The sequence below is a fragment of the Cataglyphis hispanica genome, chromosome 24, assembly GCF_021464435.1.
Source record: "Cataglyphis hispanica isolate Lineage 1 chromosome 24, ULB_Chis1_1.0, whole genome shotgun sequence".
Taxonomy (NCBI): Eukaryota; Metazoa; Arthropoda; class Insecta; order Hymenoptera; family Formicidae; genus Cataglyphis; species Cataglyphis hispanica.
Genome location: NC_065977.1, coordinates 1681252 through 1708625, shown reverse-complemented (window position 1 = coordinate 1708625; position 27374 = coordinate 1681252). Strand labels below are relative to the sequence as shown.

Sequence of the window (27374 nt, the reverse complement as noted above, 5' to 3'; positions counted from 1 at the left end):
TGTCTGTTATCCCCTCTACCACGGTTTGACGTGTTGCGCGTCCTGAATCTAGCATCGTTTGACGCGACGAGAGGACATCTCGCGAGTGAAGTACGTCGCACATTCGTCGTAACGCGTTGAATATCACGCCGAGATTTCGGTTTTCCTGGGCACACGAAGGAGTATCCTGATATTTCGCACAGCTGATAATCCCTCATTGTAATTCGTACGATCATTGTCAGGTATGTGTCATGTATCATACGTATGTATATATATATATCGGAGATATATCATTTCTCAGCATTCTTATTACTAAATGTACAGTATATATAATATAATTGATCGCGAGTTATCAGTTCAAATCGCTTCGTGTTTCTCGCGATTCGTGAGTCTCCGATATCACGATTTCAGTATCGACGATCGGCTTCCTCGCATCGAGCTTGTGTTCAAATTCTCTTCGTATAATGCTTTTGTATTATTGTTGTGTGCATATGGCAGCAATTTTATATTAAGTCTAAATTTCGAATTTTATATATTTGACACTATTATTTTTTTATCTTTAAATAAATATTATATTTCTCGGAAAATAATATTTTTTCGCAAATCATGATACTTATTATAATTTATTTATTTCTTAAATTGTATGTGTGCTTTTTTTTATTAGATGATATTTATATATTTATTCCGAGATTATATGTATATGTACAATTTAAAAAAATTAAATTTATAATTCTCGGATTATTAACCTCAGTTGATATATGCTCGTTAATCCGATGTTACCGACGATCAAACATGTTAAATTCTGTAATTCTTTAATTATTCTTGAGCCCTGCTGATAACATTTAATATATTATAATTCTAAAGATTATGTACAAGGACTTTTAATAATTGTTTATTTTATTTTAATTGTTTGTCTTCTTGTTAAATACTAAATCCAGCTGGTAATTAATTTATTATTATATTTATAATTATTTTTAATTTATAATTATATTTATAATCATTTTTTTTGTTACGCTATTTAATTACGAATTGATCTAAATAATTATGTAGACTATAAATTTATTTTATTTTATTTTTTTATAATTTGGAAAATGCAATATATGCAAATTAAAAATATTTGGACAATGTTACTAAAGGAATTTACTAAATATATTGGCTGATACGGCTAGTTAATAAATAGCTAATTGCTTATAATGGATGACAAATATTTAATTAATTTTAAATATAAAAAAAAAAAAAATATTTTGGTGTATCTGTAACTTCTATGAAGTGTTACGCTCGTGTTAATCCTTGGCAATAATTTTATCTCTTAAAAAATCCTGAAAATTAAGAGTAAAATTAAAAAGATAAATGAGATAAATAGAATAATTGCTTTGACAAATATATAAGTAGATACTTTATTAAAAATGTTTTATATATACACAGCATAACATATTTTATATTGGATGGATTATTTTGCACGCGATGCTGCATCATATCGTAGAATTAAATTATATAAGCTCGAGTCAGGTTGCTACCATGCACACATGTGACTTTTAATTATAATTTATCGAAGTCAGCAACGAGACAATTTATTTATTTTGTAATTTTCGCTGGAACCTCGAAACATACAACTTTGTCATTTCCTTCTCGCAATGCGTAGCGTACGACCAATGCAACCTATAAACAGTGTTATAATAAACATTTATTGCAACGTGGCAAATTAACCAGTTACGAAACGATGTATGATTAAACAGAAGAACGGCTTTACTCGAACATTAAAAGAGACTCCGCGATTTTATTCGCTTGTTATTACGTCTTTGATTACTAATGTAAATGTGCACGTGCGTGCGGGTTTTTTCTTTGAATTATAAAAAAGTTTATATAAAATTACCCTGGGATAAAACGCCAGTATGGGGAAACTGTTCTTGTAGAGGTATTCGACGCCTTTTTTCAACGGACATCCGGCTTTGCTACCATCGACGTTGTAAATATTATCGCAAGCATTTGTTCCGTCGACTCCTACGAAGGGCAAGGGTACATTGAAAAGAATCGCGCCCACTTCATTGACCAAACTTTCAATGTCTCTATTGGGGATGAGTTTGATCTCTATTGTAATGGTCGACCCCTGTTTTAATATGCATGTCGGTTTATCGCATTCCGACACACTGATCTGCGTAGAATCCTCGAATGGAACTTCTGCAACGATAAAATATATTATTACAGATAAATGAAATATAATTTTAATATTTTTAGAAATACCTGCTATATTTTGTTACATATATATATATATATATATATATATATATATATATATATATATATTTGTAAAACAATAAGGGCTATCGCACATAAATTGACATAGCTGTATGCATAGCATAAGATCGTCTGGATCAATGAACACATGTTATGTAAATCAATATGGTGATTTAATGCTCAATGCTCATTGGTCTCTAGATGGTTTTATGCTACGCATATGCAGGTGTGTCAATTTATGTGCGATGGCTCTAAAAGTCCAATAAAGAAGAATTTTTTACAACTTAAATGTAGACTACCTTGAAATACTTGATCTCCTTTATCAAGAGATTCAAAGTCACTTTACTGTCAATAAGAACGCGAGAAAGCAATTAATTTGAATGTTTTTAAGCGGCGCATATTTCTTGTTATTTTCGTAGACAAAATCTATTAATCCAACGATACTCGAACCCGCATTTTTTAATTAAATTTTATATAAATTACTTTAACTTTTTATTTAATTATATATATATATATATATATATATATATATATATATATTATTTTAATTCTTAATATTAACTATATCCAGTTTGAAAAATTTATTGAGCGATAGGAAAAATTTTTATAAATTATTTTTATAAAATCGTTAGATATATCTAATTTCACAAAAAAAAAACGAAACATTGCATTAAAAGCCAACTACGTAACCAACATTAATAATAAACAGGTTTTTGCAAATCTCTAGTTGGGAGAGAAAGAAATGATGAACAAACAATACGTTGAAAGGCAATGTATATTTGCTCTTTATGATTATGTCTACAACTGAAGGCCAACATCTCAATAGCTAAATACAGTTGCTCAACAGGAAATACGATTCTAGATAATAACACGAATATTATATTAATTCAAATAAATATTTGTATAGGGACATATATTTTCTGAATATATAATTTTTATAAACACAGTATTTATAATTTTGAATTTTTTATAATATATACAATTATTATGTGAAAGTTAAAAATTTCAAAAATTGAAGCATTTTCCAAAGATATTAAAAGCACATGATGATTTCGATAAAAAGAAAGCATGATTCATGTAAAATTGCTTAATAAAAAAGCAAAACGTGAACGTAGTAAAGCGAGCGTGTTTGCAACACGAAGTACATTAAAAATGTACGTAATATTGCAACTACTAACATAAAAACTACCAAGTTTTTATATATCTCAGAAACTTCAAAAGTTTTCATAGTCTAAGAAACTCCAACTAAACTACTACTAACGATATTCACAAATCAGTCAGTCGATAATCGCGACGTTCTAAATAGGTTTATGGACTTTATACGTATGTATGCTGCTTTCATCATCAAGTATATCAAGAAAAAATATTCTGACTTGATTTATACAAATAAAACTCTACAGTTAATATTTCTCATCCAGCGTTGAAATTATAATGTGTAACATGTCGGCCATAAATTAGCGCTCACGTTAGTATTCCACTCGTCACTTTCACCACGTGTCAATTATGTTTCTCAAGTAATTATATAAGTATTAATAACAATATTAATTGCCTCATTGTATGGTGCCTCCTATAATTAGCAATCATTAAGCGTCGTGGATTGATAAAATTACGAGAATTATAACATACATCATGACACGAGAGACACTCTTCGACATAATGCTCACTCGCTCGACTTGCGTGATAATTTACGGTTGTTCTATCATCTAATAATTTCTAAAGGAAATTTCTGCTTGAGCAATTTATCGTACAATTATAGACATTATTTCCGTTGATGCAATGATCATGAGACATATCTCTTATAACAAAAGAAAAATTATAGATTTTGAAAATCATATCGCGTGACGAGTTCTTCATTGATAAAATGTTGCTAGAATATCTTGTTAAACTTTCGAAATACATTTTTATACAAATTTTACTAAAAGAAACTTTGATAAGATAGATCAAATCTATTTTTCTAATAGCCATAAGATTGAACACAAGAAAGAGATCAACATTCAAACATTCAAACAAAATATGAAAATAAATATTATTTGTTATTGTGCTTAGTTGCGAAATACAAATAATAAATATCAAATAAGATAAGAAGTGTATTTTGAGTCTTAAATAAAAGCATATAATGTTTTTCTTTAACTATATTTTTATATTTTAATTTGTTTAGATTCTCATCGGTCTTTATCATTATTTATGTTACGTTATATCTTTATTTCCGTATTTCTCAATTTTGTAAATATGTTTTATTAATTATAACTCATAATTTATCGTTAAATTTTATCTTATTATAAAAATACATCGTATTTCTACTAAAGCCCGTGCTCATACCCTTGAAGCGTGAAAGATATACTATAATTCGAACTCTATAACAGAAAATATTTACGTATTTATATTAATAAAACAGTTTTTATAATAAAATAAAATTGATAAAGTTGGCCAAATTTTAGAAATATTGTGTATAATAAAATTTCACCGCAACGTAACGTCGCGAAAGTTTCACGAAGGCACTCAAGATATCGACGGATTTCTGCAAAGGCGCCATAATTTTTAAGCTAACATCTCGAGATCTGTAGCCGTTTCAATAACACGATTATGGCTTTTTTGCAAGTTTCATATTTTTCCCATAAATTTTTATAATACGAAACACTTTAACACATTAACATTCGAAATAATAATTTCGAAATAATAATATTGATGATTAATATAATAATATAATATAATTAATTAATATAATAATATAATAATAATATTGATGATAATGATCATTTAATCGTTGTGTAACAACGATTTTCACTTACTATCGCGCTACATACATCTGGCTATATTTTAGATGATGCGGTATGAAAATTAAATTCATCCCAAAAAATTTACAAAGATAAATAAATTATAAATATGAACATAACGAAATATGAAAACTACGAAATATGAAAACTTATGATTTTAGACAATGTATGAAAAATTATTATTTCATAGACTACCGTGTTTTTATATAACAAACATCGTATTTTACATACCAGAGTCGCAATGATTAACTAAAGTAGCACCGGCGAATACGACAAGCGCCGCGAAAACGAGAGCCGTTTCCCTCAGCATCTTGGTGAAAGTATTTTATTTGCCTGCTCAGAGAACCTTGTCAGCAGTTGTACCTGCGGATCCGATCAGACCCAGCACTGACTCTCGACTGACGACTGTTACCTGCGAGCACATTGCCTATTGACGCGGCGTATGTCAAACTCCTACCTAAGTAAACTTTACCGCTTTAAGGAAGGGGATAAAACATATAGTCAACAAAGCGTCAAAGTCCGCGCGAAAGTAATTATATATTAATTTTAAAAAGCGCGCACGTCTTAGAATCATTTGTCATGAGAACAGGAAAATTAATAATTTAAAATGTTTAATGAATGAATAATAGAATAAATAAAGAAAATTGTGTTGTATAGAGATAGAGAGAAGTGTAGTTAAAATTAGAATTATAAATACATAATATAAATCATGTGAAAAAAAAAATTCATATATAAATAGATAGAATTATATATAAGATATATTCTTATATGTTTTCATTGTCTTACAATCTCTCTATCTCTAATCTCGTCCCTATATACAGGAAAAATAATAATAGTAATTGAAAAAATAATTGAAAGAATAATTTTTACATTTTTTTAGAAAAAATAAAATTGAAAGAAATTAGAAAAAATTGCATAGATATATATAATATATATGGCCAATTTTTCTCATTTCTTCAAATCTCATTTTTATTAAAGAACAATGGGAAAATTTTTTTCTAATTATTTTTTGTATCGTTTTTTCTGTTTGTACAGATAATAGAAAGAAAACATAATTTATATATAATTTTATATAATTTTATATATGTAAGAGTGACCATTACAAATTTCGATTAAAGCATGAAACTTTCACGAATATTTGTGAAATTTATTGAATTGTTTACTATAAATATTTCTAATAAAAATTAATGATTAATCCTTAAACAATAAAATAATTTTAATTGTTAAATGCTAATACACTAACAAAATGTCAGTTTCAATTAAAAAAATATATTATAGTATTTAAATGGAAAATTTTTAAATAAATTGCTTTGTGTCATTATTATATCTATAACAATTTATAATTTTTTAATAATATTTAATTAGTAGTTTAATAATATTTAATAGTTCTAATACATTAAAATTTTGTCAAAAGATATTTGATAAAAAATATAGATACAAAGATATGAAGATACATTTTGTATAATTTCAAGTCTTGTTAGATTCAAGTATCTTAGACACAAGTTTTGATAAACACATAAGTTGTTGTTAGATGCACTATTAGAATGTTTTGCAAACATGAAAATTGGCTTGCTGATTATGTTATAAAAAAGAAATTATAATCTCCCATTTGTTTTTTACACGCTGATTAAATATATAGAAGATATTATGAAATTTCGAGTGCGAAATTACTTTTTATAATATCTCTTATATAATCAGCGTAGAAGTAATAAATGGAAGATTATGATTTTTTTTTACATCCTACTCAGCAAATCAATATTCAAAACATTCTAGAGTCTAGATCTAACAAAAAACTTACATATTTATCAAGACTTGTATTTAACAAGATACTTGAAATTAAACAAAATATATCTTCATATTTTTGTATCTGTATTCTTTATCAAATGTTTTTTGAAAAAATTTTAATGTATTTAAACTATTAAATATTATTAAAACATTGTTTAAAAAATTATAAATTATTATATATATATAAAGATAATGACACAAAGCAATTTATTTAAAAATTTTTCCATTCATAAATACTACAATATTTAAAAAAAAAAATAGAATTGACATTTGGTTAATGTATTTGTTAATTTATTAGCATTTAACAATTAAAATTATTATATGCGTTCAAGGATTAATCATTCGTTTTTATTAGAAATATTGATGATAAATAACTCGACAAATTTCACAAATATTCGTGAAAATTCCATGCTTTAATCAAAACTCGCAGTGGTCACTCTTCATAATGTGTTTGATTTCTTCTTTTTTCTCTCTTTCGTTTACCTCGACACAACGAAACGGAAATGAAACGGACTATCATGGTCACAAGAACAAAGCACCGGAAATTAAGAATCTCTGTCTACCATCTCGTCCTTTCCTTTCTCTGTTTCTTCTGTTTATCTCTTTCTGTTTGTTTCTCTTTTTCTTTATCTCGCCCTCTCCTTATTTTCAAACCGGAATCTCGATTAATGCTCGTAAACCGTACACTTTGAAATTATTGTAACTGTACCCAGACATCATATCAGGCGATATATATCTCGTTGAAACTCAACGCGCATACAAAGTAGAAGAGACCGATGCAAATCGCATAATCATTTATATATGTTCTGTGAAAAGCTTACATTTAATAATCAAGCAATGCCAGCAGCTCTTTTTTTTCTCTTCAATATATAATGAAAAGAATCGTAATTACAATTGGAATTTCCAAGTACGTTCAAGAGCAGTTCCAGTCTAGATTCTGTGGTCATTGTTTTATTATTTATGCTTCGTTCATTCATGACATTAGCATGTCAAAGTTTACATTGACTTTGTAATGTCTCCATTCTTGGAAAATTGCATTGCGCGAGATACAATAACATCGAATATATAAATTCAATCCCCTGCGGTATGATGACTAATAAAAAGAACTTGATAGAAAACTCTTATACGTCTGATGATCTAATAAAATCATTGCGATGTGTTATTTTATATATGTATATTTCACAAAATTAACATATCAATTTATACGTGATACTATTATGAATCACCACATAAAATCATTAGAATGAATCATGAAGATAAGTATGAAGCTTTTTGGAAATCTCTCTTGCTTGACACAATAATAGATTCTCTCATTTACAAGTTAATAAATGAATACAGAATTTTTATTTTAATTTTTAATGTATAACTGATTTTTTTAATTGTTTTGAAAATAAAATATCTTTTGTTTGAAGAAAGAATATTTTTTTAAAAATTTTTGCTCAAAAAATTATCATTTTGCCCGTTCTTTAAATTGCTTGCAATTGTGAAAAATTAATAACAGATTAAAATATGCTGACTGCATAGTAAAATGAATGCTTTATATTATGTTACAAATGAAAAATTAAATTTATTTACATTGTACTTTATAGTAATAAAGCCGGAAAAAATATCGGTATTTCATACGCGGATATTATTAACGAAGGTCTGTTTATATATATTAATGGAAAGAAATATTCTATATTCAAGACGTACAGCGAGTGCAATGATTAAAGTAGAAACCCAAAAGGAATATCAATTATTAAAACGGCAGTAACCTTGAAGGCAAAATTCCTAACGATACGTCTTATCGATCTGGAATGTCTTGTCTTATATATATAAAATATATATAAAACATTTTAATTTTTTGTTTATGAACTATTATAAATCATTATGCTATTTGAAATCTTTCATTTATTGGCGTAATATATGCACATATATTTTTAAATAATAATACAGTGTTAATAAAAATAAAATTATTTTATTAACGATATATAATGTTACCAATATAGAATCCTACGTTATCAAATACAGGTATACCGTTATTAATACACTGCATGATATTTACAAAACACGGAATTAATATGTACCAATACAGATTAAAATATATAAAACATTATGAAATATGTACAAATGTAATGAGTTATAAACGATAATCTCAGAGAAATATTAATACATATCGTTATATTGCTTTTAAGTATTTATAGCCAAAATTAAAAAAAATATTATGTTCTCTTTTTAATATTATTGATTCGGTTATTTATCATATACATATAAATATAAATATATATTGAATATATATATATATATATATATATATATATATATATATATATATATATGTATATATACATATACATCTACATGAATACATATACACAAATATATATACGTATTGAAATCTAATAATAATTAAAAGAAAAGTATTAAAATGTTTTCACATTGAATGGCATAATTATAAGTTGTGCCATTCAACAGATTGTTTAAATAATTTTTGCTTTGTATATATATAAATATCTACTTAAAACTATAACTCTATACAGGAATTTGTGTTATTTCTTTTATCTAAGAATTCTTTGATCATATATTATCTATTTGCGGTCAACTTTGTAAATTTTAAGAAATTCTTTGTTACTTTATTTACTTTATTTTTTGAAATCGAATATACGATAATAGAAATTGCATGTAATATTAATCAGAATGAGATATGATGACAACTTAGATTGATAGCAATTGAAATATTACGACAGTATAAAAGAATTTCTAATGTTATAAAGTTTATCCGCATAATAATACTGAATAATCTCTCTATAATCCTGCTGTTCTTCCTTGTCGGCGATAATCCGAATTCGCGGTTATAAGTCCATTTTTTTTGGATACTGCCGTGATTGCACTGCCAATTCCAGAAAAAGTAGTAACATGGTGGCCGATCTTGTTTAAATAATTTAATGTGGTTGGACAAAAGTCTTTTTCGTTCTGGACGTTCATAGGCAACAGCTGTAATATTTCAATAATTTTCTTAAAACGAAATTATTAATCCTAATATGCAAAATATTTCGTGTGTAAATCTCATAATAAATAATTATCCGTCTAATGCTGCGTGATTTAATGTTTAACATAACATAACATAAGTTTAACAAGTTTAACAAGTAACATATTTTTCTTATAAATAAAAAATTTTTAATTCAATTATATGAAAAAGGATTTAAGCAAAAACTACTTTAACTACACTTTAATTGCGCTTTTAAATTTATATTTAAATTTATCTTTAATAAAGAATCTTTAAATTATAAGTATTAAAATATTTAATATTAAAACTTAGGAAAATGAAAAAATCATATTATATTTTGATGAACAAACAATTATTTCAGCAAGAAATAGTATCTTCTTCATTAAATTGTTATTATTTAAAAGTAAATTAAGAAATTGAGCTTTAAGTTGGAAATTGTTTTGATTATAATATAATAAAACAAATTTCGATTTTTGAATTTTGGCTTTAGATTAGAAAAAGTTGGTTTTTTTCGCGTTGAAATACTTATACTTAGTCGAGCTCACTTGATGATGAAGTCTACGCGCATCAACCGCTTCCTTTATATTGTAATTAGACCAAAGATTCAGGACCATACCAATCGCCACGCCGCTTGTGATCTTTGTGCCACCGGCTGCACCTATCACTAATCTTACGTCATTATGTTGATCGACCTAAAAAAGATTACATTGTTCAAAAGAGTTTAAATTACACGTCTAAAATAACTCTTACGCATTCCTACTTCTTGTAAAGAGACAAAAACTTTTACAAACAAAAAATTTCCTCAAGTTTTTATTTAATCTATCAAAGCGAGATTTCGAGCACTGATAGCTGTTGGAGAATAATGCTTGATAATAACGTGTCTTGCAAGTTGTAATGATTAAGCCGAGCAATTCTCAGAATCAATGAGTACAATATTGCGATCGTTAATTGCAGCTGTTATAAAAGATCTTCATGGGAAAAAAAGACGCGCATTAAAAGCATCTGTTCTTTCGCGAGTTTTTCCTCAAGTTTCAAACTCTTGATAAATTTGTTAAACACTCGCGTTTGCCATTAAATGGCTTACCACTATAGTCGGGCACATCGAACTCAACGGCCGTTTGCCGGGTCGAATAAAATTCGCCGGTGACGGCGGGAGTCCAAAACCGTTGGTTATATTGGGCGAACTAAAATCGTCCATCTCGTCGTTAAATATTATACCGGTGGATTCTGAACGTATCATTGCGCCAAACCTGTTAAATAAAGATGATTATAAAGTTATAAAGTATAACGCATTATTCCGCAGGATTATTGTTGATTCTTTCCCCCAGTGCCTGAATCGTTCCATTTTTAAAACGGATATAAACTGCGAATAGAAATGTGTACGTGTGTCGGAAGCGAAAGCGATTCAATCGATTTCTTTCTCTCTATTTTTAATGTTGCAATATGTCAAATTGCTATAAAGTGCATCTTGCAAGCTTATCTTTAAACAATCAAAAACACTGAAAACTGAATAACTGACTTTCTTCTTAAATCTTCTTTTTAGGATAAAAATAAAAATATGTATGTAATATCTTTCTATTTTACTAAAAAATAAACTTAAAACATAATAATATTATTAAATTTATAATTTCATTTAATTTATAATTTATAATTTGATCTCAGTTTCGCAAATAATTTAATGTAAATATTTTATTTTAATTGTGAATTAATTCAAGTTACATTGCTAGTTTTACGTTGCTTGCAAATAATTTACTGACACCTGATTAATGGTCGATGTAACGGAGACAGCGGAGCCGTCAGGAGCAAGAACGGAAACGTGCGCCGTTCCTGAATCCACGGTTGTCTCAGTAACAGCGCCATATTCCTCTGGATCTTGGCACGTACGGTTGTCCTTTATCCTTTCCTTTATCATTTCCGCATAATCGTTGGATGTTAAATTGGCGAGAAGCGCATCTACAAAGAAATAATTCCATCGTAATCCGAGTATTCACTCAATTGATAGAGTCGAGTGAATTTCAAGTCTAAGAAAATCGCAGAAATATTCAGATACATCTCGAATGCTAGGCTTTATTAAATATGCGATAATTATAATAATTACATATGTGATAAGACATGATCTGACGGTTTATTAAGTGTAATTATTAACACAGCCGGGAATGATTAAATTTACCGGGAAAAAAAGAATATGTTGAATCATTAATACGTATAAAACAATGCAAACGTACAAGGAATTAAATGCTTCTTTTTTTCTTCAATTATCTTGTCTTTGGGAAATATGCAAATACAGTAGTTTCTATTAATAGAATAGATAATTAATAATAATTTATCTATTTCTAATAATAAACTAATAATTTTTTTTATTTTTTAATAATTTCAAAATTATAATTAAGCAAATTATTTTTGATGCACTTAGAAATATTATATATAACTACATTTCTTCCTCTCTCTCTCTCTCTCTCTCTGATGGACTTTAATATTATTTTTCATGTTTGATGATTTATAAGATATGTTCGATCGTTAAAAGATACAATCGAATCATTTCAAGATATCCGGTGCTTGCATACACATTTACTCTGTCATCTCACCTATGCCGTCGACAAAATCAGGATCCCCCAACTCGGTTCTTCTTGCATAAGCCCATTTGAAGGTCTCCACTATACGTTGCCACATGACACTCTCATTATTGACTGGTAGTAATCGACGTAGAACGTTCATTATGAATGTCAAAATTGCACCGGAACCTGGCGGTGGAGCACTATAGATCGTTAGATTCTCCATTTTTAATGCGACCGGTTTTCTCCATATGGCTCTGTAAAGAATTTTCATTATGGATACGCCGCTATGACTTTTGCATTTCCGCTCGCATGCCCTTCCAAAGCCTTGAATCGAATGATACGTGTATATTGTCATCGACAAATTCATGAATAATGCGAGGATAAAGTAAAAGTAATCAGTGAGAAAGCTTAATTTGTTTCTATTTGCAATAATTTATTTCTATCAAATTTTTCATTGTTATAATATCGACAATGTCAAATTTGCTTTTATATATTTTTATCGGCCTTAATTCCATCGACTGTAGAAAATGGTATTTGATATTCTTTCCAACAAGCAGACGCTTAATTATCGGTGTTGTTAACATTGAGCTATTATATCTAAAACTCGTGATTTTAATTAAGATATTTAGCTCGCGAATTATTATTTTGGCAGTTTTATCTGCGAAACACACGATTTCTATTATTATTATCGCGGTATGTCTTTATCTACTATCATACGTTCTTTATGTTCTATCGTAAAATTTTCATTGCATGAAATAATCATAAATTTATAATTATATTTTATTTATCTCTTTTGATATAGCAGGCTTCACGCAATTTTTTAACAATATAAATATTCTTGAAAATATGCAAACTCTCGAAAAAAGAAACGCTCACCTGTACGCTTCAAAATCCTGTTTCGTGATTATTCCTTTAAACGCTTTAATCTCGTCGACTAAGTTATCAGCAATATTACCTTTATAAAATATATCAACACCATATTTTGCTATTAATTTCAGGGTCTCTGCCAGTTGCGGTCTCTTTATTCTGTCGCCTGCCTGCACAAATATAAAATTTTCATGTTATTTTTCATAGCTTTTTCTTCAGAATATATCAGAATATATCAGAGAAGAATCAAGTTTTGATTCATATATAGGGGAAAAACAGTTATAATGATAAAAAAATAAATTCTACTCACAATCCATACTTTACCGGTATCAGGATTTATGAGTATTTTCGCCAAACTGGACTCGTTCTTTATCATAGGCTCTTTCTCCTTTAAATACGCGGCAAGATAATCATTAACCTGAGATCCAGTTTCGCATAATTTAATGGCAGGCTTAAATAATTCAGACCACGGCAGTCTCCCGTATTTTTTATACGCTTCCCAATAGCCCATAAGTTCACCTGGGACAGCAACCGCCATTCCACCTGTTCGATAACACGCATTTTATTCAACATTGCAACATTTTATTATTTCACATGCACAAGCAAAAATGAATGAAAAATTTTATACTTAACTATCCTAACTGATAATAATTTTTATAAATGATTTTGACGTAAACACATATAAATATTGATAAGCACTTTAATGTGAAAAGAATATTTTACCATACATAGCTAGATGAGCATTGCCATCGAACATATCCTCCGTCGCAGCTATCGGAGCGGTCTCTCTCGCATCCAGATAATCCGCCGTTTTGGTTTTGGCGTCCCATATAGTCATAAAAAATCCACCGCCCAGTCCCATACTTTAAATCAAAATGTATGCAGATATATTCAGCATATATATTTTTTTTATTCGCAAAAGAATTATATAGAATTAATAAAATTTCTTAGAATAGATAAGCATATAAAATGGAGGCAATAAAAGAGAATATAAAAAAATATAAAGGAAATTGTGTAATACCTATGCAAGGATGCAATGCCTTCACAGAGAAGCGCTGCTATCGCCGCATCCACTGCCGAACCATTCCCAGCTAAGATATCAGCACCAATTTGTGCACATTCCTGACCGTTTGTCGTCACGGCACCCTGTTCATGAAAAATTTCAAGAATTGTGAATCCATCACACTTTATTCTTTTTCTCAATCTAATATATCGAATATTTGTAAGAAAATAACAAATCAAATAAAATAGCTATTAAATTAATAATTCTAATAATAATATATTTTTTGGAAAAATTATATTAGTTTTATCATTTATTTTTTTTATATAAAATTAAATCCTATAATAATGTATAATATTAATTTTATATTATTGATAATATGCAGAAATGTTATTCGAAATGTTCCCTTCTTTTCGCGATAAATTGTACAGAAATAAATAACTGTAGCTGAAAATATATTTTTGTTTAATCAAATGTCAATATTTTCAATCATATTGCAACGTCGACGTATAGTATGAACTACGCGATCTCTACATGGACGTCTTTCGAAAAGTGTACGATAAAATTAGACAAAGAGGGAATGAGATAAAGATCAATTTCTAAAGTTACTTTCTAAAGCTCTTTCTAAAGTTACTGAATAGAAAGAGACAGAGTTTGACTTCTACCTCTAATCGCTATCTTTTTCTTTCGACCAGACATATCTCTCTCTACCTGAGAATAATTCATACTATACGTCAATTGCAACTAACATAAATCAATAAATATTACCTTCGTATATTGACCCATCTCGGACGAACTGACAAACTTTAAGTTACATTTGACATTCGAGTTGCGTGTGATAAAAATTACTATTATTGTCACAAGAACGGCCACAAGTACGACCGCGGTCACGCCGAATGTAATCAACTTTTTCCTTTTGACTCTGCACAAAACATGTAAAAATATAAAAATTAAAAATTAGATTTTTTTACAATTTATTCTCTTGACGATAGAAAATTAATCGGAATTGTTGCTGTTTCATGGAAATTCGCGATTGAATATTTCGCAATTGACAATCACACAGTAAGACCGAGAGTATATGTGCACTCTCTCTCTCTCTCTTTAATTATAGATATTGCAAACTTAATCGAACTGGTACACGTGCGCATATGCGTGTGGATGTGTTGATATTCAATTTAATAAAAGATTTTTATTTGACATTACTTTTATACAGCGACTATGTATGTGTAAATTAATATCCAGCTAGACAATAAAAAATTAATTAATATATATAAATCGTATTGTGTACACTAAATGCATTTTTTTTCTTTTTAGGGAAGAGACGCATTATAGTGATACATATCGAATTACTATTGCGATTGATAAAAGAGATCAGCTGTATAATATACAGTAACTGTAAAGCAAAAATTAGTGATGCTTAAAGCTTCTGCCGGTACAGATCTCGTGACCGTGATTATGTTCTGATGGTTTGCCGTGACCGCGTTTACATGTGCGTCACTGTTATCTATTAATAGTAGTAAAACATAATTATGATTACATGATGATATAATGGAAAATAATGTCACATTGTATCCAATAAATTTTGTAGTTTCTTTTTACGGTAAAATAATTTTGCATATAATATAATATTAATTTTGTAAGCAATTAAAATTTGAGCGAGACGTGGTCATATAAATCGTGATGAAATAAATCGTGATAAAATTTATAATTGCTAAAAATAGATGACACTTATGGTGACTTACAAATGTAAATTAAAAATGACTTTATAATCACTTTGGGATTAACACATGGTTTTGATTGATAAGCTCACAATTATCTGAAAGTCTGTACAAATAAAAGGAATGTGTGCATCGCTTGAAAAACATTAGTATGATAGCGCACCGTATTACTGTCACCTTTATACTGTCGGTGTAGATTCAAGAATGTGGTTCAGTTATCATCATTGTGTAATCGCAGATGTATATACCATAAGACATTTACTATGCGATTCGCTGAGAGATTGCGTAACACGTGTACAACACTTCATTCAATAAATCCGCAGCTTAAAAGCATCGAACTATATCTCTAGAAAGCTTTTTGGAATTACTAACTTCAAAATTATGAAAAATACAAAAAAATACATTTGTAATCAAATTTTGCAACCAATCTGCGAGATTTGATTTAATTTATATATATCAGAGATTTGATTTAATTTATATATTTCATTTATATATATAATATTTAATTTGCATGTTTTCTTTAATGAATAATTCATTATCATATACACATCATACATATACGATAGGATATATATACTATTAAAAGCATTTTATCTTCAGTATCTGCAGTAGACGTATTTCGTATAGATAAAGAAAACCTTTAATTCTATCAATCATAATCTGATAAATTTTATCAATCATAATAAATGCGAATTAAATATCTTTAATCAATGTTATTGAACAATACTACCTTTTAAAGCAGAATTGTTTTTTTAGATAAGCATATATGTGATTTGTAGAAATATATTACTCAATAATATTGAAAATGTATTTATTGCATTCTGATGATTCATTATTAAGGAAATTTTTAGTACAGAAACATAGTATATTTTATCACAACTCAAACATTTTTATATTTCTATGACTTTGAATTAAATGTTTTGCGCAATTAGATGTCTGATTAATTACAAATGTAAGACTTTTATTTTGTATAGCATAACATAATTTCATTTCATTCTTATGATATATTTCAATTGATATATTGTAGATAAGAAGATAATCAAATAAAAATTAATTATATATAAATATTATTTTTTATATGTAATATATATATATAACTTATTATAAAAAGAAATTTATTAAAATAAATAAATTATATTATTAATATAAATTGAAGTTAATTTAAATTAAGAACATATTTTTAACAATATATTTTTATTTTAATTAATAATATAATTATTAAAATAAATATATTATTAAAAAATTTTTTAATTCTTTATTTTGATTAATAGATTAAATAAAATTTAAGGATTTTGTTGAAAATATATCTATTATTTTTAGACTTTGTCACTAAATTTATTTCTGGTAAAAAGATATATTAATGATAACACTATATGCAAATAAATTGTAAATGTTTCTTTATCTATAACTAGTCGTTAGTTAACTCTACACAAGTGTCAATGCAGTAGATAAGTATTATTGTACAAAACGCAATACGCAATACTTCCGGGAGGGTATGAAATTAAATAACGTCTTCAATGACAATATCCTTTCAACATTTTTCTTTCATTATATTCTTTTTAAGACAAAATAATAAATAATTTTTTCATATTAACACGCACGTGACGATGACGTTCTACATGCGATTGCGGCGTACAGCGTCTTAATTGCACGCGATTGCATTATTGCTAATCGCTCGAAAGATTAAGGCATACAATGTCTTACATCTCTGGGTCACATCCTCTGTTATTACAATATTTCTCTTTTTTGTAGAAAATTATTAATTATTATATTTCTTTGAGTTTTTTGAAAAGAGATAGCATAAATTATTCTTTTAAACATTGTATAAAAACATTATGTAAAAATGTAATTTTTATAATTATTTTCAAAATTTTTTTCTCTTTGATAATCTTGAAATATTTGAAGAAGTATAAATTCATAATTTGGCGTATAGGTGAATAAATATTTTTATTTATGTAAATTATACATTCAATAAATTATTCATTTAAGTTAGGATATTCTTCCCGTTATTTGAATAAAAACGATAAACATTGCGAGAAGAGGTAAAGTAGAATATGTTTGATTGCGTGAAACCACGTGAAATATGTTTGATATTCATTATAAGTACTACTTATGATAAGCTTAACTCATAATATTTACAAAGAGATTTACAATTGCGCGTTTTTATTTTTATTTCTTTAAGACTGTAAAATTATGTAAATATTTGACGTGAACGATAATTTTTAGAATTTCCTTGTCGTCAATATTATCACGCGATTTATCGTTATGTCTTTGCACATTCGCGAATATTCAACACCAAATATTTTACGCGTTATATATTGTTAAAAAAATATATCAATTGACAAATTAAATATAATATAATATCATATATATTGCGGTAAATGTGTATTAAAAATGAACAGCAAACGAATTGTGTTAAAAATGCTAAACTTGTCAAACACATTTTCAAATAAATCAGAAATATCTTCACATTGATACATCGATAAAACTGTTTGATACATCGATAAAACTGCCTCACATCTCTTTTGCAAATTATAAAAACCTCTGGCAATAAAAATTTCAACATACACGAAAACAACTTTTCACTTTTTTTCAGCTATGCTTTCACATGCGATGCACGTTAAAATTTACTTTCTTGTTTTAATAAGTCAAGCAGCATTTAGATAGTAACGTTAGATAGTTGCGTAAAAATGATGATTTTAATCAGACATTTTGCTTACTGCATGCACCTTCGTGGAATGATAAAAAGGAAAGTATACCGACCCGATCATATTGTACAGACGAATGAAACACAGCGCGAGCGACCAGCCTTGACTAAACGTTTCTCTAAGCCGATCGTTTCTCTTATAAGAGTAACAATACCGTTTGTCTATTCATCCCCACCCACTCGCTTAAAATTCTGAAAGCCGTAACATTAATTAATTAAGAATGAATATATTGCAATGTGACAAGATAAAAATATAATAGTGACAGTAATAAAGCATACTGAGATAATATCATCAATGCTGACATAAAAGATAATATATTGACAATAATATTAATGTATATCGGTTTCGAAATTCTTGCATACATTAAATTTTATATTATGATTTAGCACACACGCGTTTTTCATTTTTTGTGAAAAAAAAATTCTCTCTCATATAAGTAACATATTTTATTAAAAAGTGAGAAACACTTTTTAAAAATTAATCATTTGATTCGAAAATGAAGTATGATGTTTCACAGTTATATACTTGTCATTCGAAAAAATATATACAATAACAATATTATAAATATTATTTCATTTTCATCCTATTTTTATATTGAACTCTCATGTTGGTGAAATAAATTAATTCTCAACATAATAAATAAAATAAATAAATGTTAAAGAATTAAAATTAAGGAATGTTAGAATTTAGAGACCTATTTACAACATCCAATATGCAATGGATAATATTATAAGTCAAATAATTTTGCAGTTTTATTGTTAATTTAATAATAATATTAAATATATTTTATTTTATATATATATATATATATATATATATATATATATATATATTATATTAAAGAAATATTTAGCTATACATTTGCATCTTGGAAAGAGAAACAGAGAGAGAGAGAGAGAGAGAGAGAGAGAGAGAGAGAGAGAGAGAGAGAGAGATAGGGAGAGAGATATATTTTGTAAGGATTTTCCCTCAAATGAAAAAACGAGAGACTATGTTATATAAACCAGGAAAGTACAAAAACGTTCGCTGATAATGTCAATTATTCCATAGCAACAATTTTTTTGAAGAAGTATATTTTTTATATGTTTATATATATTACATGGATTATAATTTCTACTTAACTGTGAATATATCGTATATTATATAGTTATAAAAATATTACATATTTTATATATATATATATTAATTTTCCAAAAATTTCTAAATAATATAAGGTTTTAGAAACGATTAAATAGAAGCCATGCAGGATTTTCTTATATTAGCATTAAACACAGTTATTATTTATGAAATATGTGTAAAAAATGTATATTACAATATATACATATATGTATAATATACATTTTTTACACATATTTCATAAATAATAACTGTGTTTAATGCTAATATAAGAAAATCCTGCATGGCTTCTATTTAATCGTTTCTAAAACCTTATATTATTTAGAAATTTTTGGAAAATTAATGAAAAGAATGAAGCAAAGAGAAAGCAGAATTACACAATTATGAGATCAATTAAGTAATTTATATAATTTAATATAATTTGAAATATGTAATTATAATACGTAATTTATATTTCATTTTTAGTTTGGAGATATTGTCGCATCGTATCTAAATATTCGTATCACGATATTGCGTTGACTCTAACAGTATAAGACAAATTAACAATTTTATAATAGTTGGATAGCCGTACGTGAAAATTTGACTTAAAAATTCCGAACTTTTTTTTTTTTTGGTTTAAATGTCAACTGCTTGCATGTAGTTATTTGACACCAGTGCCTTCAATTACGAAACTATTCAGCACAAAATTGAACTTGGTATCCAGACAAAAGCATCGAAAGTATAGAAGGTATTTCTCATATATGTAATATTACATACACGTAGTATTATATATATACACACATATATACCATATACATATATGGTATTTTTGACATTTTTTATACGTATATCCCCCCGGCGCTGCAGTGTCGCGCATGCGCGTAAAAGTGAATCTAGCACTGCTAGGGAAATGCGTTGTCATGTTCGTGTCTGCGCATGCTGCGCGGTGGAACGAGAAAAGCGGTGCAGCTTGGTGACTGCTCAGAAAACGGCGAAGTCATTTAAAACTTCTGTGAAACGGTGCTTATTTTGAACTGCCAAAACGATGTCGGCGAGATACGACAGAGCAATCACGGTATTTTCGCCGGACGGCCATCTGCTCCAGGTGGAATATGCTCAGGAGGCTGTCAAGAAGGGCTCGACAGCGGTACGCTAAGTTCAACATAACCTTCCTTCTATCTTCGGAAATTACTTTTGAAGATTCTACCTAGCACTCTTTTATCCATCTGTTTATCTATTTATAATTATTTTATTATTATTAAACAAATAGATTTTGTCTATAATTAAGCCATTTAATTTCGTTTACTTCGTGTATGACTTTGCGAATTCTCAGAGTTAGGTTAGGATGACCAGCTTTGTGTCAACATATTTCTGTCACTATATATTACGTTTCATGTCATGTATATTTATTTATATCACGTTATATTTATTATTCTTACAAAAAAAAATACGTATCCGTGTTATTTTCAAATTGTAAAAAAATTACATTAAAATAATATCTAATAAATAATAAAGTTGCAATCTATATAACACTATATAATATTTTCAATATTAAAATTTAGCATTTTTATTTTTTATCTTATGTGTAATAATCTCTTTGTAAGAACAGGTCGGCGTACGGGGAGCCGATGTAGTAGTCTTAGGCGTTGAGAAAAAATCTGTTGCTAAATTGCAAGAAGAACGTACAGTGCGCAAAATATGTCTCCTAGATGATCATGTAATTATGGCTTTTGCAGGTACTACATAATATACTATACAACAAATTTAATTTTAACAAATATACAAGTATTGATTTTCTGTATTATATAAGATAGAATAATAATTATTCCTTTTAATAGGTTTAACTGCCGATGCAAGAGTATTAATTAACCGTGCGCAAGTTGAATGCCAGAGTCATAAATTAACTGTAGAGGATCCTGTTACCTTGGAATATATTACGAGGTATATTGCAGGTATGATTAGAATTTATATCAATGCTTAATAAAAAAGTTATTTAAAACAATTGTACTAATTTCATATAATTATTTGCAGGCTTAAAACAAAAATATACACAGAGTAACGGCCGTAGACCTTTTGGAATATCCTGTCTCCTAACTGGATTTGATTATGATGGTATTCCACATTTGTATCAAACAGAGCCATCAGGGATATATTATGAATGGAAGGTATATCAAGATAAAATTAATTTCTATCTTCTTTTTCAATAAAAGAATATAATTATTTTAATAACTACATTTATACTGAATGCTACTTTTCCATAAAGGCGAATGCAACAGGACGCAGCGCTAAAACTGTGCACGAATTCTTGGAAAAGTATTATACTCCAGAAGAAGTATCGACAGAAAGAGGTTGTATAAAACTAGCAATCAAAGCGCTGCTTGAAGTAGTTCAATCAGGACAAAAAAATTTGGAAATAGCGGTAATGCGACGCGGGCAGCCATTACAGGTACACCTGCAAATTTTACCAAATTGTGCAAATATATGTTTTAGCTGAAGACAAATATGTCTTTCTATGAAATTATATATTAACAATGTTATAATAATTTTTCAGATGTTAGATACAGACACCATAGGTGAATATGTAACAGAAATCGAAAAGGAGAAAGAAGCAGAGGCGGAAAAGAAAAAACAGAAAAAGTGATGCTTTTGCACCCCCATTGTGTACTTCTATATTGTATCATTATTAATTTTTATTATAAAATAAACCATTTGGAAATAGAAAAAAAACTGATATATGATAAGATCAAAATGAAGCATAAAATTAGGATTTTTTTATTTGTATTATTTACTATTACGAAACTGAAAAATACATACAAAACTTGCTAAGTTTTAAAATCTAAAATTCAAATTATAATTATAAGGAGAATGATCACAATATTTTGTGAATTGTTTTCAGTAATAAATTATTAAATTTTGCACATATATATGTATATATATATATATATATACATATTAATATTGTTACAATTTTTATTACAAATTTTCTCTTGTATATTTGTTTTATAGATTAAAAGTTTTTTTTAAAAAAGATATATTTTAATATATTAATGAGAAAATAAAGTTAATATAAATAAGTTTCCATAAATCTTAGAGAACTAAAAGAGTGTGATTCAACATACAAGTAAATCTATATATCCATTATATTTTTCAATAATTTAATATTTCAAAACTATTTCATTCTGGAATGTATTCTGGTGAAAGAGATCTCCCGCGATGATTAAATACTTGAAAGGATGGTAAATTTCGCAGTGTTTCCCAGGATTTATTCTCCAAATCAACAACTGCACGAATTTCTTTAAAATCACCAGCAATGTACATAACACCGTACATAACAATAAATAAACTGACTATACCTTGAATTAAAATCTGTAACAATAATAAAATAACATTATATGTTAATAATATACATTATTCCATATAAAAATATTTTTATTATGTTTATCAAATAGCCTATAAATATAATATAATAGGCCTATAATGATCTTCATTTTTTTATATAAGAAAGCAAGTAATAGTATCAAATGTAACTTACATCAATTGGCAAAGTAGTAAATTCCTGTTCGGTGATTCGTAAATAGGATCGATCTACAAACAAAATTTTATCATAATATCTATTCGTTTTAATTGCATTTTTTTCTTTTCGGTCTTCTCTCTTGAAAGTTGCATATTAATCTCATTATAATACAGAAAAAGCAATTAAAACAGAAGCAAATCTATAATTTCACTGTAACATCAATTTAACCTAAAAAAGAATGTAATTCGTCGAGAGAAAACCAGAAGAAACAAAAGCAAATACTCACGTTGTGCAGCAGAATAAGCCGCATGTAATATAGACATAGTTCCTATAAAAGTTATAAACTTATGAATAGCCGTTGCAGGCATGTTGAAGAATAATATCACAGATCACATATATCAAATACCAGAAATATGACACTACATAACAACGATTATCGATTATATTATCCCCAAACAGGGTTGCTTCTCTTTCACCCTAGATAAAAAAACCTATATGTACACATATGATCGACGCGAACGCACGTGGGCGCGTTTACTTCAGTTTAGTTTACGATTACTTTTTTATTATTGTAAAGCTGTACATACTTGTTTATAAATTTAAGTTTAATTTAATTTAGAAGAAAATAATTCCATTTCTGCTATAAATATGGGGGTGAGAATTAATAATTTTTAAATATGTTTTAATTTAAGGAAATATAATTAATACTAACCTCTTAAAAAGTAACAAATATATAACATTTTATTTGTACAAAAATTAAATCATTTTTAATTATAATTTATAATCAACTTTTAATTCTGTAGACTTGAAACTGAATATCTTTTTGCAAATTTTTATTCTTATTAATTTTTAACTTTCAGTGAACTGATTTGTAATTCTATTTTATATGTTATAAATTTAGAATGAAAAATTCTGAAGGTTTTGCTTTCAATATAAATTGTCTATGCAATTATTTATTTTACAGAAATTAAAAAAATCAAAAATTAGTAAAATTAAAAGGAACAATCAGATGAAGACAAAGCTTTCAAAACAAGGAAAACTTAAGACTCGACGGCATAAACCACCAAAGAAGCAACCTCAAAAATCAGCACCACCATGCTCAGAAGCAGTAGAGGAAGAAGAGAGTGATCATGGAGAGGATTTGATGAATATGGTTGAAGAAGATGACTTAAAATTCTTAGAAAAAGCTATATCTAATAAATCTTATAACTTACTGAAACAAATTCGCTTAACTGAGTATGATTATATATAATTCCAAGAAAATAGAATCTTTTGTAGAACATATTATTAATTATTCTGGATTTTGTAGATCAGATAAAGATCAAAGTAAAAGAAAAAGAAGAAAAACAGAAGATGATCACGCAATAGAGGAGTTATATGAGAATAATGTTTCTAAAATCATGGAAGAGACAGCCAAGAAATCGGTTCGCATGATGCTTCCCATAAAAACACAGGATGGTCTTGTGGAAAAACGTGTTATGGAAGAAGATAATGAAATTATAAATGAGGAAGAAGATCAAATCACAGATGATAACCAAAAAGAAAATGAGGAAAATAATCAGGAGGAAAATAGTGACATAGAAATGGATATAGACTTATATGTAAGAGTTAAATAATATTTAATCCAAAAAAATATATAATACATAAAATATATCACTTTTATTAAAAATTTGCAGAATAACTTGCAAGGCACTGATAAACCAGTATCTACTATTGAACTTTTGGCATGTCGTGAAGAATTATTGAGATCTAAACGGTTCAAGATAGGAATACTTTCAAGCGGTATTCTAGAAAATCCGCAACTCAAATCTGGAAATTTTAAGCTACTTCTAGACATGATGGATGAGAGAGCTTCAGAAGTTTACATCACCATCAGAAAACTGGCAATGGTGTCCCTTCTAGAAGTCTTTAAAGATTTGCTACCATCTTACAGTCTCTTACAGATTTCTCAAGAAGGAGTAAAGTGTATGTTTATATATAACATTTGTGTAACAAATTGAAAGAAGATAAAATTGCATAATATAAATGTTATACATTTAATTTCTAATAAATTTTATTTGTGATTTTAGTGAAAAAAGAGACTCTTGCATTGCAAAATTATGAAGGTACATTGTTGAGCAGTTACAAAAACTACTTAAAGAGACTCGAAAAGATATCCAATATTTTGAGAAAAAAGAAAGGGGACACCCGACAAGTGAACGAACGAGAAATGCGATTGGGTGAAATAGCTATATCATGCATGTGTGAGCTTCTCACCACTCATCCATACTTCAATTTCTCTGTCAACATAGCTAATTATATCCTTCCTTTTTTGGATAACAAACAGAGCAATGTAAGAGAGAGAGTGGCTCAATGCATTTCTCAAATATTCAAAGACGACAAACGCGGTCAATTATCTCTCACAGTAAGTATACTATAGTAGTAGTAATAGAACCAATTTTATGTGTGTGTGTGTATATATATATATATATATATATATATACACACACACATCTATATAACAAATTGTTGTGACATTTATTTATGCTAATAAAATTTTAGATAGTTCGAAAATTAAATCAATACATAAAATCGAGAAAACATTCTGTGCATTCTGAAGTCATAAAAGTGTTATTATCTCTTCGCATAAAAGATATCGATTTGGATAAGGAAAAAGAAGAAGAAACAAGACAAAAGAAACTCATGTCTTATAAGCAAAGAATTCTTGCATTAAGTAGACGGGAGAGAAAAAAAAGCAAAAAATTGGAAGAAGTAGAGAAAGAATTGCTCGAGACAAAGGCTGAAGAAAATAAACAGGCAAAATCTAAAATTCTTACTGAAATTACAAGTGTGTTATTTACTATATACTTTAGAGCTCTAAAACAAGCTCCCAATAGCAAAGTATTGTCTGCATGTCTGGAAGGACTAGCCAAGTAATACATTTTATCTTTGTTAAACCAGTTTGTATTTTTTATTTCTATTTTCTATATTTTATGTGTATATTTTAGATTCGCACATTGTATCAATATAGATTTTTATCAGGATTTAGTAAGTGTTATAGATCGATTAATAGAAGAAGATCACTTAGGTTTGAGACAACAATTACACTGTATCCAATGTATATTTACAATATTGTCTGGCCAAGGTGCAGTGCTAAATATTGATCCATACAGGTTTGTATATAACTCAATTTATATGTTTTTATAGGATAAGTACTACTTTATAAGAAAAATTACATTCTCTACATATATATTTTTTTTTGTAGATTTTATGTGCATTTATATAAAAATATGTTGAAAGTTCATTGCGGGAAGACGCACGCGGAAACTGAGATTGTACTAAAGACGTTGATGCAGATTCTTATTCATCAACGAAAAAGGATTTCGCAGACGCGTCTGATAGCGTTCGTAAAGAGAATAAGCATACTGGCTTTGCAGCTACAACATAATGCAACACTGGCAACTCTCGGTATTTTAAAGCAAGTCATGCAATTTGGAAAAGCAGCACATATTTTATTAGATACTGATTGCATTGGAGATGGTCAGTATCAGATCGAAATCGAAGAACCTGATCATTGCAACGCGCATTGTACTGCATTGTATGAGCTTGTTGCTCTACAGGTATGGTATTGATAACGATATTTCCTTATGTTTGCTGAAAAATATTGAATAAAACATATGGTAATGTATTGTTATAGCGTCATTATCATAGTGTAGTACGGCAACTCGCTAGAAATATAGCACATGTGGTGCCTACAAGTGGCGAGGGCAGTTTGGCTATTGAAATTGCGAAATTGTGAGTAATTTTGCCTAATAATCCATAGATTTAAAAAATTAAAAATATGACTTTATCGTAAACTAATCATGAAAAAGTTAGTTAATTTAGATAGTTAAATTAGATTTTTTTACATTCCCCCAATAGTATTTAATTATTTTATTAATTTTAGAACACCGGAAGAACTTTACACAGAATATGATCCTACTGGTGTAGCATTCAAGCCTACTATACCTATTCCAGAAAAGATTACTGTTAAAAAAGCATTGAAACATCATAACATGAGTTCTAAACTCGAGGAATATCTTAATGCTGTCGATATCGATAATCTATTTACGGATGGATATGTAGACTTTTATAAAGCTTGTAAAAACAATTTATAAAATAAAATAAAAAAATGTGTAT

General features: G+C 27.9%; 6 protein-coding genes across 9 annotated transcripts in view; 3 read left to right on the top strand and 3 right to left on the bottom strand.

Annotated features, from left to right (window-relative positions):
* LOC126858053 (alpha-2-macroglobulin-like protein 1) overlaps positions 1-27374 on the top strand; it is a 116767-nt gene that overhangs the window by 70037 nt on the left and 19356 nt on the right. The window lies entirely within an intron of this gene.
* On the top strand, positions 79-22776 carry LOC126858076 (proteasome subunit alpha type-7-1). The gene is made up of 7 exons (XM_050608106.1): positions 79-221; positions 20600-20849; positions 21312-21438; positions 21541-21654; positions 21734-21867; positions 21966-22148; positions 22254-22776. Exons 2-7 carry the CDS (start codon positions 20748-20750, stop codon positions 22341-22343), a joined length of 750 nt encoding a protein of 249 aa, XP_050464063.1. The 5' UTR covers positions 79-221; positions 20600-20747; the 3' UTR covers positions 22344-22776.
* On the top strand, positions 91-27374 carry LOC126858059 (nucleolar complex protein 3 homolog). Of its 2 annotated transcripts, none has more exons than XM_050608070.1 (10): positions 91-221; positions 24181-24452; positions 24526-24817; positions 24893-25181; positions 25286-25620; positions 25758-26128; positions 26204-26368; positions 26461-26815; positions 26893-26990; positions 27142-27374. In XM_050608070.1, the coding sequence occupies exons 2-10, from the start codon at positions 24226-24228 to the stop codon at positions 27350-27352; spliced, it is 2343 nt and encodes a 780-aa protein (XP_050464027.1). In that variant the 5' UTR covers positions 91-221; positions 24181-24225; the 3' UTR covers positions 27353-27374. The 2 variants fall into 2 exon arrangements, with proteins under 2 accessions (XP_050464027.1, XP_050464025.1); XM_050608068.1 differs by lacking the exon at positions 91-221 and adding an exon at positions 23723-23870.
* LOC126858082 (ecdysteroid-regulated 16 kDa protein) lies at positions 1348-5431 on the bottom strand. Its single transcript, XM_050608113.1, has 3 exons — positions 5220-5431; positions 1853-2157; positions 1348-1638 (listed from the first exon to the last, which is right to left on the bottom strand). Exons 1-3 carry the CDS (start codon positions 5296-5298, stop codon positions 1555-1557), a joined length of 468 nt encoding a protein of 155 aa, XP_050464070.1. The 5' UTR covers positions 5299-5431; the 3' UTR covers positions 1348-1554.
* On the bottom strand, positions 9186-19027 carry LOC126858066 (scoloptoxin SSD14-like). Of its 3 annotated transcripts, none has more exons than XM_050608081.1 (11): positions 18663-19027; positions 14950-15103; positions 14203-14327; positions 13905-14044; positions 13492-13724; positions 13191-13351; positions 12345-12568; positions 11517-11712; positions 10844-11009; positions 10305-10451; positions 9186-9746 (listed from the first exon to the last, which is right to left on the bottom strand). In XM_050608081.1, the coding sequence occupies exons 1-11, from the start codon at positions 18668-18670 to the stop codon at positions 9558-9560; spliced, it is 1743 nt and encodes a 580-aa protein (XP_050464038.1). In that variant the 5' UTR covers positions 18671-19027; the 3' UTR covers positions 9186-9557. The 3 variants fall into 3 exon arrangements, with proteins under 3 accessions (XP_050464038.1, XP_050464039.1, XP_050464040.1); XM_050608082.1 differs by lacking the exon at positions 18663-19027 and adding an exon at positions 18620-18641; XM_050608083.1 differs by lacking the exon at positions 18663-19027 and adding an exon at positions 18468-18609.
* Positions 22825-23701, bottom strand: LOC126858084 (ER membrane protein complex subunit 5). Its single transcript, XM_050608115.1, has 3 exons — positions 23503-23701; positions 23235-23287; positions 22825-23068 (listed from the first exon to the last, which is right to left on the bottom strand). Exons 1-3 carry the CDS (start codon positions 23582-23584, stop codon positions 22877-22879), a joined length of 327 nt encoding a protein of 108 aa, XP_050464072.1. The 5' UTR covers positions 23585-23701; the 3' UTR covers positions 22825-22876.

Coding starts and splice junctions, on each gene's coding strand:
- LOC126858082 (XM_050608113.1), bottom strand. CDS start 5,298: ATGCTGAGGGAAACGGCTCTCGTTTTCGCGGCGCTTGTCGTATTCGCC. Junction 2,158..5,219: donor AGTTAATCATTGCGACTCTG/GTATGTAAAATA, acceptor TTATCGTTGCAG/AAGTTCCATTCGAGGATTCT. Junction 1,639..1,852: donor TACTGGCGTTTTATCCCAGG/GTAATTTTATAT, acceptor CACTGTTTATAG/GTTGCATTGGTCGTACGCTA.
- LOC126858066 (XM_050608081.1), bottom strand. Junction 11,010..11,516: donor ACATCGACCATTAATCAGGT/GTCAGTAAATTA, acceptor TTTATTTAACAG/GTTTGGCGCAATGATACGTT. Junction 9,747..10,304: donor CGCGTAGACTTCATCATCAA/GTGAGCTCGACT, acceptor GAAATATTACAG/CTGTTGCCTATGAACGTCCA.
- LOC126858076 (XM_050608106.1), top strand. CDS start 20,748: ATGTCGGCGAGATACGACAGAGCAATCACGGTATTTTCGCCGGACGGC. Junction 21,655..21,733: donor TATTACGAGGTATATTGCAG/GTATGATTAGAA, acceptor AATTATTTGCAG/GCTTAAAACAAAAATATACA. Junction 21,868..21,965: donor GGATATATTATGAATGGAAG/GTATATCAAGAT, acceptor TTTTCCATAAAG/GCGAATGCAACAGGACGCAG.
- LOC126858084 (XM_050608115.1), bottom strand. CDS start 23,584: ATGCCTGCAACGGCTATTCATAAGTTTATAACTTTTATAGGAACTATG. Junction 23,288..23,502: donor GGCTTATTCTGCTGCACAAC/GTGAGTATTTGC, acceptor TTTTGTTTGTAG/ATCGATCCTATTTACGAATC. Junction 23,069..23,234: donor TTACTACTTTGCCAATTGAT/GTAAGTTACATT, acceptor TTATTGTTACAG/ATTTTAATTCAAGGTATAGT.
- LOC126858059 (XM_050608068.1), top strand. Junction 25,182..25,285: donor TTCTCAAGAAGGAGTAAAGT/GTATGTTTATAT, acceptor TTGTGATTTTAG/TGAAAAAAGAGACTCTTGCA. Junction 26,369..26,460: donor CTAAATATTGATCCATACAG/GTTTGTATATAA, acceptor TTTTTTTTGTAG/ATTTTATGTGCATTTATATA.